This window comes from Dromaius novaehollandiae, chromosome Z, assembly GCF_036370855.1.
Source record: "Dromaius novaehollandiae isolate bDroNov1 chromosome Z, bDroNov1.hap1, whole genome shotgun sequence".
NCBI classification, from domain to species: domain Eukaryota; kingdom Metazoa; phylum Chordata; class Aves; order Casuariiformes; family Dromaiidae; genus Dromaius; species Dromaius novaehollandiae.
The window spans coordinates 8,210,888-8,222,336 of record NC_088132.1 but is presented as its reverse complement, the minus strand read 5'-3'; the positions used below and the strand labels follow the sequence as shown (position 1 = coordinate 8,222,336).

Sequence of the window (11,449 nt, the reverse complement as noted above, 5' to 3'; positions counted from 1 at the left end):
AAACTGACAACCAGCAAGGATGAGGAAGAGGGACAGAGTCCACCTTCTCTCCGTACCTGACAACCTTCTGTGCTAGCAGTTCTCTGAAGGCATATAGGAGGAAAATGTGAACGATTTACAGGAGAAACAGAAAAGCTGTGCATGCTGACTAAAGCTACTCATGTAAGAGGTAGAGTGAAGTCCTACAGAGGATGAATGAGTAAAAGCAAGATGAACTACAAAGACACACAGACTCCTAGCTGTAGAGGTGCATATGGAGAAACAGAAAAGGAATTAGGACTCCCACTCAGAATGAACTTGCATAGCTACAGTATTCCCCATCATTTTCTTAATAGTGAAATCCCAGTTGACTAAGGAGACAGAGAACAGCCTTGTGGAAAGGCAGCTTTATGAACAGTTAGCAACTTTTACTGCTTCTGCCTTGGATATTCTGACTGTTAACAGCCAGGTTACAGGTATAATCCACTCTTTTTTCAGTCTGTGAGCTGGTGGAATTTACAGCTCCATTACAGTCTATAGACAATCTGTAGTGAGATTTCTGGAGTACGCGAGTTGAGGAAATAGAAAAACTACACATCTTAAGTATGACAGTAAATGAATAAGGTATCATGGCTTGTCTCCTTATGACACATGCCTAAAGTTCTTCTTGTTAAATCTCTGAAGACCTTTTACAAACAAAAAATGAATAATCAGTTGGGCACTCCAGAGGATTAATTAATGTTTCTGAAGGTAGAAGAGTTCCTAAATTGCATGAGGCACTTAAACCATACAAGGTATCTCATTGCTTTTTCTGTGAAGAATGAAAATATAAGCAGCAACAAACACAAACTCCATACCCATTATCTGCAATGTTTCCTATACAGTCTGTTCATAACTCAGTCTTTAAAATGATGACAACTGCTTGACAAATTTTCATGATGGACTTGGCGTCACTTATGCAACTGAAAATACGTGATTTGCAAGAACATGTGTTAGTTTTCCAAATGAAATGAGATATAACTGCTGAGGCAAACTGACAAATTTGTCACAATTCCCCTCAACGAATCTACCCATCTAAATCAAATGACACCACTGCTTTACTGACATGAAGCGACATGGTAAGTAGATTATTCTCTTTTTACCTTGCTTCAGTTTATAGAAATAGTATCTGTGAACTTCTTCAAGCTATACAGAACTACTCAGGACATGAGACATGAAGTCAAGACTGTTAGTGTATCCACCAGGAGAATGAAAACCTCTATCTTATTGGACATATATAACTTATTACTTTATACATTAATCAGATGAGCTACCGGTCCAGGCAGTGAGATTAACAGTGTCTCCTTCAAATCTAGAAACAAATCCTAGTTGCTTCCTTAAACTAATTTATTGTAGTATGAGCAGAAATAATGTTTAACACTGATAATCAGAAAATGGTCTCCTTTAGTATGATGCAATGAATGCAACATATGTGATAGACAACACACCAGGAGTTTGAAAACAAACTCCTATTTATTCAGACACAGCAGCAGTCATTTGTGAAGCACTGTAGCATAAAACTCCGTTCTTAAGATTATCTGCTGCATGTCCTAAAATTATCTTTTGAAACTTTTTTCATTCCATCTGACCTTCATGCATTTACTCTTTAAATATTCACCCAGTTGTACTCAACATATCCCTCAGTACCAACAGGTGCAAGATGACTACTGGAGAGGGTACAAGGCAAGAAGTTCAAGTCTCATCTGTAAAACAGGGGTGCACAGAGATAAAAGCTTCAAACTAAGTTTACCAGACAGCAACCAAATGTAGCATCAAAGACTCGCATGACAAATCACACTGGACAGTCCAGACAATACAGTGAAAAATGTGCCCCCCCCCCCCCCCCCAACTCTTGAACTAGCAGGGTCAAGGCCCAGAAGATCTACGAGGTCAGTTATATATTTCAACACTGTGACTATGTGACTGAATGCTGAATTTATAGCAATTATGCAGATAGTAATATATTTCAAGTGGTCTTGTGGCTTTGCTGCCTATGTATTTTTAGTTTCATTAATACAATGCATTTAGGGTTACCTGGGATGGATGTACACATTCACAAATCACAAAGCAAGTGGAAAGAGATTTTTAAGAGAGTTTAATAGTAAGCATTAAATACATTTTACTATGATTACATTACTGGCAGTAATCAATAGTATTTGATTTTCAGTAGTAAAAAAGAGTTAGAAGGAGAAAGCACTAGGTTTGAAACGTGTTTACCAGCTATTTCTTTTGCAAAACTTTGTGGCCTCTTTTCATATACAGTAAAAACAAAAGTCTTTTATTTATGTGCTTTTTTGAAAAGCTAAATGATGTTATTGACATAACATAAGCCAAATCCAAAATGCTAGGATTTACTGTGTTTCATTCTAGACTGTAAGAGCTAATCTTCAAACAGTAGGTGAGCTGGACTTGTAATAAGACTAAAGAGTTTAACCGTTGTGTAAACTGCATGAGCAGAAAAAAGCTTCTGTACTGCATGTCATTCAGTCTTTTTTATCATAGAAAAACCTTGCAGTGTTAAGACTTTTCATCTTCTCTGTAGTATGATGTCAACTGTTTCCCTGTTTCCCTGTCACAGTGGCTATAAATACTTCTTTGAGGATCTCCTTATCCAAGTTTCTGCCTGTAATGAGAACAAAATTGTCTAGTTATACCTTATAGTGTGTTACAAAAATGCAGGTAAGTAGGAACCTGCAAGTCTTCCGATTGAAGAAACTGTTTGTTACACCAGTGAGTGAAAACAGAGCTTTATGAATAGTAAGCTGCAGATAACAGATAACTTCACATTTTCCAGGCAGCAACAGATTTCAAGCTGTATGAGTAAGGGAAACAAGAATAATGATTTTTTGTTGTTGTAAAAACACTTGCAGTCATCCCAAAGCAGAGAGTAACAAGGAGGAAATAAAAAATGTGCAATCTTAGTATTACAAGCTTTTCAGAACAAACAAGATTTTATGTATTTTAATGGCTACAAGCACTTTTCTTACACTTACTGAACACTTGATTGCAATCAATCCCATTCTGTATTTATAATTATGGATTTTTTTTTAAATAACATTAAATATATACAGATAACATTTATGAATATTTCATATTTTATCTTGTCTCCCTAAAAAGCATAACGTGTATTCCTATCAGCTGGAACATAAAATCTCAGGAAGTCCTGACAGATAAACTTTGGACAGAAGTGCATTCTGCACAAATTCAGTGCTATTATTCTGGCTAGTCTAGACTGGTCACTTTACCCTGGACAGATCACAGGATTTCCTGCTGAGAGAACCAGCTACTTAAAGTCAAGTTATGAGATAAGTAATTTCCTCTTACCTATTAGAACCAGTCTATTTGTTCTCTTTTCATCTTCCTTCCAGCTTACTGAAGTCTCTTCCAGATCATAGAGTTCGTGGACACCCTGAACTATCACCTGATGAGATTTGCCTTGAATAGATACCAGTCCCTTATCAGAAAAATAACTGTTAGGATATATAAACAAACCTTTAAAAATGAAATACATAAGTGGGAAAAAAACATGAAAATAGGCAAGCAAATCAGCTGGTCAGAACAGCAATGCAGTATGATCCCTATCACTCATTACATCCATTCTCACATCTCCTTACTCTGTTAAGTCCAATAACTATACTGTCCCACATTCTGTCTTCTGTTCCTCACTGGGACAACACGTAGTACAGCACATCTGAGCAGAATAAAATGCCGTCTACTACCATGACACTTCCAATATATTATGTGACATATGCATCTATGAAAGAACAGTTGCCTATGGAAAGATGATGTCAAGCAAAAATGTCTGATTTCAGATTATTCTGATTAAGTTCTCATGCTTAGCATTTTTACTGTTCTCAGAGAAAACCTCTGAGTACTAGAGGAAGAACAAATATTTGTGAGGAAAAATGACTAGCAACAGAATAAAGGGGATTACTGTCAGACTGAGCCTGTTGACCCACATACCAAAAGTTGTATTAAAAGAGTTTTCATCACTTCATGTAAAACTTTATAAAATATTCTAGTGGAACACATTCTGTAAAACAGCTTATACTTCCCTAAAGAAAAAAAAATACAAACTTAAAAATCTTTCATGGAAAAAAGGTCTGTATGTGAAGTATCAGCTGGAATTCAAATTACTATCTGCACCAACAGGACGGTGATGTCAGATAAGATATAAATACAAAAGGAACAAACTCCAGAACCCATTCTATAACTACCTGTGGCTCACTCGCTTTGGTGTGTTTGTTTAATGTGACGGAGGCTCAGCACATAGTCCATTACAGACATCAAATCTATTAAAGAATTACTTTAATTCTAGTGCTCAATACAACAAAAATGTATTTGTGCACAGCAGTACTGCTTTCAGATAGCTTAAGATGCATCAGTGGCTGTTTTCTTCTATCTGTCAGAAATGGGAAGATAATCCCTTTTTTTTTGTTGCTGAAAGATCAAGAACACAACCTTTCTTCCAATGAAGTAAAAATAATTATGTTGCTATTCATGAAGCATAATATTCTCAAAGAACAAACTAGAGTATATTTTTTTGTGTTTCTTACACCACTTAACGATTTACTTAGCTGTTTTGTATAAAGAAAATGGAAAGATATCCTAAAGTAAGTCATCTCTAATCACCTCAAATGCAAAAAACTGAATAATATATCAAGTGCTGCGGGAAGACAAATCTATTTATGTGTGCGTTGCATCTTTTAAAAATATGGTCTGACATTTTGTAAGAAGCTCTAAGTGTAGACTACAGCTAGCATTATGCTATAGTCTTTCTACCTTATGTTGAATTCAACTTCTGCATAGTATGTCAGTAATTGTAATTACAGACAGCACTCTATAGTTACATTTCCAGATGAGGAGACATTTACATGAAACGGATGGGACCTTTCAGAGGAATGAAGGCAAAAAAGGAGAGATTGATTAAAAAATTATATAGCACTGAAGACCTAGAAAAAAGGCTTCTTTACAAAGAAAATTCGACAGCAATATATTTTGCCCATTATGGACTAAACTGTGACTATTGCTCTTCCCATTGCTTACAAGAATAAGAAATCTCCATCTTGCATAATTGTAATCATGTCCTGATCATGAATTCAACCAGTGATGTTTGGGGGAACTGAACAGCTGTACTCCTTCCCTCTCAATTCACAATACAACCAATGTTTGGTTTTGTACTGGCTATTTCTTTTTTATTTATTGCACCAGCCAGCAGAGAACAAACTGTCTCCTAAATGGAACACTGATAAACTGCTGTTCTCCCTGTTGTCTGCTCAGCTACGGTGATCCAGTAGTGCCTTTCACAGGCCTATGACCAGATGGTACACTGCAGTTTTTAGGTGTAAAGAGGAAAAACACAAAATGAAGAAGTTGGTCATTTTTGACTAACTTTCAGTCTTATGACATCCATGGTGCATCCAGTCTTATCTTTCACATTCTTCTCCCACAGAAGATTCTATGAAGAGGAAAACAAGGTTTTCATAAACAATGGCATGGGATAATTTTCTAAAAAATGCCAAAATGATTTTTCAATTGATGATGATGTAGCACTTACCTGAATAAAAAGATTTAGATCTTCCTCTATTATGTTTCCTAGAACTTCAAATGTTACTGTAATTATACCCTGCAAACAGAAAGACCCACTTATTATTACTGAACTGAACAAACATTTCAATACATTTATTTTAAAAAGTTAATGTTCTTTATAATTTGATCTCAGAAAAAACCAACTATACACTCCCCCATTTTAATCCGACTAGAAAAAAAAAATCTCCATTTTTGTACTGCTCTGATTTGATATATTACGCTGGGCTTTTTGGTTCTGTTTTACTGTCCACTTAAAATACTCTCAATGTGCTAATGCCATCAGCTTACACACAGTAATTCTTTGTTGTGGCTGATCTTTGTTCTCAAACACAGCCTAAAATATTTTATGGGTAGTGAGATTTACCTTTCACATACATTTAAGAATACTACTTTCTCAGGCTTCTGGTGTTTTTATCATCATTTCAGCTCTTCAGCACAGTTCTATTGAATAAAAAATATTTAATACACTTTTCATCCATCAGTACTTTCTGATTACAAAAAGCTTTTTATAAATAGACTATCTAGCAACAGATTCCAAAATAAAGATGTCTGAAGTGCCATTTTATTCCAAAATAACCACTAGCTTACAGCTCAGAACCAATCAGTTTTAAAACAGAGAATCAGAATAAAAGTATAGTTGAAAAGTGCTGTAAATTAATAATTTATGTAAAATAAAGGAAAACGTGTCTTAAAGTTACTGCTGTTGCTATAATCTCTCAATGGCATACTAGCACAGAAGTATTTTTTGTAACCACCTAAAATGACTTTTAGATGATCAGTAGTAAAGAGAAAAAAGCAACAAGCAACAAATCTAAATGTTTATCCATTGACCAGGTTAACTCACCAAATCAAGCACGTAGCTTCAAACAGGACACATACAAGTTCACTGCACTTCACACATACTGCAGTTACACTTCTATTGCTGTTGCCCTTATATGTGAAGTAAGCATCCTGCATCATCTAACAAGAGCTTGTATTTTACTGTGAGAAAAGTATTCTGCCTTCATTTATTATCTGCCTTAATTGAAACTTAAAACTGTGGGAGCTGATTAAATAGGGATAATAACAATTAATTCTCACTGTTTCCTACAACTGTTTCACACTACAAAAACAACAATAATTTCCTTAATAATGCAGAGATTATCATCCCCCTTGTAACATTCAGGAAAGCTTCTACTTCACTTTTCTCCTTTAGGGGTCCATTTAGACTTCTCTTATGCTAACTGAACATACTTAAGATGAACACAAACTTTAACTGAGCAAAAAACTATGAAGTGAAGATTCTGATCATAATTATAGCTAAGCATGACATAAATTTTGTATTTATTAATTAGTTCCAAAAATAAAAAATAATGCCCTTTGCTATTTTGAAGAACAGCAACTGCATAGTCAAGGTATACCATTCAAAAGGGAAAACATAGGCAGCGTATATTTTAACTTGAAAAATAAATTTAAGTGTAGTAACTTCCCAGAAGACAAGTGCATTTTTCTAATCTACTGTATAAAAATACCAGGTTTTCTTTTTTGCAGTCCCTGAGGGGACTGCAGCCAGTGGGCAACCTGCACCAGACTGGGGACACCCCTGAGAGGACTGTGGCCCACAAGCAACCTGCAGAGCAGGGGACCTGTAAAGGGACTGTGGACCATGGATGACTTTCAGAGCAGGGACACTAAGGAACACAGCAGAAGGAAAATCATTAAGGAGGAGGAGAAGAAAGAGGAGCATTGCACAAACAACCCAGCCTCCTTTCCTCCATGGGGGAATTTTAAAGGGCTGAGAAACCTGCTGGGAAAATAAGGGAAGTTGAGACTAGGGAGCAGGAAGGATCGGCATTTGTGTTAACTGCCTGTGTATTCTGGAGACCCTGGAAGAAGCCTTGGTTCTGGTCCTGGGAATCTGTGCTTCTCTACTGTGGTGTGAGTGGTGCATCTGCTCCATGTTGGGAATGTGTGGAGACGATGCATAAACTGTTAAGTAGGGACCCAAGACAGCCCTAGTGGGACGGAAGGTGGTTGGGAGGAAATGGGATAGTGACTGCTTCAAGCCCATGCTCGTGTGACTGGGAGCCTGAGCCATCCCAAGGGCAGGATCCAAGAAAATTAGTCCAGGAGTTGCAAAAGGGAGATAATGCCTGTGAAACACAAGGAGAGAGGTATGCTGCTTTGCTGTGGGGGTGTGCCAGAGCTTATTATATGCCCCAAACAGCTTCAGAGAGATCAGGACCACTCAACAGGTGTCATCATGTTGCCATCACGCTTACAGTCTCTGTGAGAGTAAGTCTGCTAAGGTAAGCATTACATTAGCAAGTGCTCAGCCTGAAAGACAGACCTAGTAGCTAATAGCACTAAACTGGCTAAATGGAATGCTGAGTGACAAGCCACCTGATTTGCTAGAGGAAGAGCAAGCAAGTATAAACAAAAAAAGTTCTAACAGGCACCCTGTTACAGTGATTAAACAGACCTGTAAAATGCAGCTCCCCAGAGTGCAACCACTCAGTGACCCCTTGTTTGGAGAGAAGTAAGAGGAGGAGTGTGGGAACCCTGCAGTGACTGTGGTGGTGTAGGGAAGTCAGAGTAGGCAGGATACAGCTTTGCGCTTGGGACAGAGTTGGGTTTCCGCACCACTTGTAAACAGAGCCCTGTGCACCAGAGGAAGGCTTTGGGATCGCCTGATGGAGCGGGTTTGCTGAGCTCAATCTGACCATGAATGAGATATTCCAGATGAGGGACAGGAAGAATGAGCAATCAACTGCAGTAGCTTGGGCTGCTAAAAGTATGTTTATAAGCAAGGGGAAGGGATCCCAAAAACGTGTTGTTTGCTTGAAGACATGGCCTGAAAGCTCCAACAACTAGGCACAGTTACTAATGCCCCGCCAGTATCACCAATAACCTGGTGGGACATCTTGCTGATCAAGGAGTGACCTGTAGTATCATACTGGGAGGAGTATGCCAGAAAATAAGTGCAAAATCAGCAACATGGCAAAGGATTATGCCCAAAGTCTGTTAGTATGGCCAACCTCAGAAAAAGTGTCAGAATGGGATGAAATATCTCCATGCTCCCACCCTATGCACTAGGACTTGGAGTGGGATAGAAAGTCTTCTGAGATCTAAAGCTGCAAGTAAAACAACTGCAAGTGCACAAAAAAGCTCAGAGCTCAGTTATTATGGATACAGGATGTGGAGAAAACTCCAGGAAATCTAAGTCATCTAATACCTCATTTTAATTCACAAATGGGGAAATGCCCACGCTGAATCAAATCAACACTATTCACCACCCATTTGGGTTCTGGATGGAAATCGACAGCCACTGGACTCAGAAACCTATTGGTATATCTAATATTGGTGTTACTTCCTTGTACTTCTAATCTGTTCTGCTGTACTGTTCCTCATATTGCTAATCATTCTAAGATATGGTGAGTAAATAAAACTGTTGATGGTCTTGGTTAGGTGTCTTGCAGGAGAAAGGCCTGAAGCTTGTAAGAATTCAGATTTTTGTAATGTTAACCCTGCTAATCCAACCCAAAAGTGCAAAGGGTGGAATCTGTAATGGAAATACCTATGTTAAAACTGTTACGACGTTAACCCCTATAATCCGGTTTGCCAGGAATAAGGGGTGGTATTTTTAAGAAGTGCATGTCCAGACTGCTATGGTGTTAACCTTGCGCTGACTCACAGGAGCAAGAGGAGGAGTTTGCAGTAAGTGTGTGTTCAGATGCTTACAATGTTAAGGGTAGAGTTTTTAGGCAATATAAGTTCAGACTGTTCTGAAACAAATGTTTAGCAAGGCAGAATGATAAGATCTCTAGTATGTGTCAGCTACAAGGCTTAAGTAGCAGTGATTGATGTGTGTAGGAGAAGGTCATCAGCTGCCTTATGCCTGTCACAACCAGTTTCAGACAGCTCTGAAATGGTTGGATGTAACAACAGAAAAGAAAAACATCCCACCACATCTTCAACCAGAGAAGCTGGAATGGCACCCCTGTTCAAACACATTTAAGAAAGACGCCTCCAGCCTAGTTTAGGGCAGAGTCTAGTCTACTATTTTGAGTTAGATTCTTGTTAATCTTTGTAAAAATAATGGCAAGCATTAAACAAGTCATTTTATTTGTTTCAGTAACACTGTCCATGTGAATGAATGAAAGATGTGACTGCCTGCTGCACTGGACCTCTACAAGCTGTATTGGAAAGTAAGGCTTGTTGCATCCATTTAGAATCTCCCTACTCCAAAGCACATTCCTATATATATTCAGTGTGACCTTTCAAAGATTTTACCCATTTTATTCCTTAGCTGAAGCCTCCTATAAAAGTAACATGATTAGTAATTATCCTGACCAATTCTGTTACAAAAAACTGAAGCAGTCCTTTTTGTAATTACCTTATCTAGATGTGCGTGTGTTGTCCTTACATGCTGAAGCCTTTTCTGCAAACTGAAAATAAGTAAAATTAAATGTTACATTTGAGTAGAATGGACAAATGATGTCTTTATTTCAAAAATACATGAATTCTTCTGTATTGCAGAGTAAATTTAAAAAAGCAAAAGGAGAGTATATCCTCAGAATATCCTTCAACTGCTAAATCAATTTTCATCTAAAAATAGATATTTTTAATTATATTGGTTTGAACTACTTAATGATCTGTGTTAGAATGTTAATTTGTCACAGTTTAGAATGTTCTGGTCAAATTGCTGGAATTCCACTATAAAGACCATTATTGTTGATAATCATCTGATTTTACTGTTACATTGCAAAAACACAATTGCAGGATTTTTTTTGTCCAGGTTAGAACTATATTAATATGGATGTGTAGTGATTCCCTGATGTGTCTGGTCACCATATTCCCACCACTTCAGATTGTGAGATTAAAGAAGCTCATGGACAGAAGAACCATCAAAATACGTTTCTAATGAGAGACTAATCCAATTGCTAAATCAGTATATATAAAAAAAAGACTCTGAGATCCATTTTCATAAAAAGGCCAAGAGGATAGCCCTTCAATTCATTTGTAACAATTCATTTGTAACAAAATATGTGGCCACACAATTTTTATTGATATTGAAATAGATTATCAGTTTAAATTAGTAATACTACCATGAAACAAAAAACATTGTAATAATTATAAAAAATTGTAAGGAATTTATAAAAATTCTTGCACCTTAAACACCTGCCATTCTGGACAGTATTCTTTCACAAAAATGAACTCAGCATATAATTTTCAAATTGACTCATACCTATGCCTTTCCATTAACACACTGCAACCAGCAAAAAAAGTAATTTTAGTTCAAACTTCTTGTACAGATGTGCTAAAGTTCAAATGGAAGAAGAAAATCAGAAGACAAAAAGAAACCATGATTAGAGGAAAAGACCACGATTCTAGCACTGGGACTGCAGCCAGAGCAAAAACCCAATGATTTTTGTCAATATTTTAAAAGCAGAACCAGGAAATGTGTGTGAAATTTGAACCTACTACTTAAATCACGAATGGCAATCTCTAGCTAACAATGCTCATAGAATTAAGGATTTGATAATGTATGAAAAAATTCTTAAGAATAAAAATACTTTTAAGTTACTGGCTTTGCCCGATTAATCTTTAAAGTTCTCTCTGAAGAAAAATACACCCGTTAGCTTATGCACTTCATCAGAAGAAGCTGCAAGTGAAACATTTTCTACCAGTTAAAACACTAGACAGTTGTAGCACAGGTAGCTACAAGGAGGCTGTGGACTTCAAAACAAAACATCTGCAAGAGTTTAAGATCAGCAAGGGGTAAACTAGTAAGAGTGAGCTAAAAAAGGGTGGAGGAGTTCATGTTTACATAATCTGTGCAAGTCTGTTAATCACCAATGGG

The 11,449-nt window shown here is 37.1% G+C and overlaps 1 protein-coding gene across 1 annotated transcript in view; it reads right to left on the bottom strand.

Moving 5' to 3' along the window:
* Positions 1–2,096: 2,096 nt before the first annotated feature.
* LOC112983416 (zinc-regulated GTPase metalloprotein activator 1A-like) overlaps positions 2,097–11,449 on the bottom strand; it is a 30,283-nt gene continuing 20,930 nt past the window's right edge. Inside the window, 6 exon segments of the mRNA XM_026100522.2 lie at positions 2,097–2,586; positions 2,589–2,641; positions 3,343–3,472; positions 5,411–5,476; positions 5,576–5,644; positions 9,983–10,034. Coding sequence (XP_025956307.2) covers positions 2,536–2,586; positions 2,589–2,641; positions 3,343–3,472; positions 5,411–5,476; positions 5,576–5,644; positions 9,983–10,034 — 421 coding nt within the window. The 3' untranslated portion in view covers positions 2,097–2,535.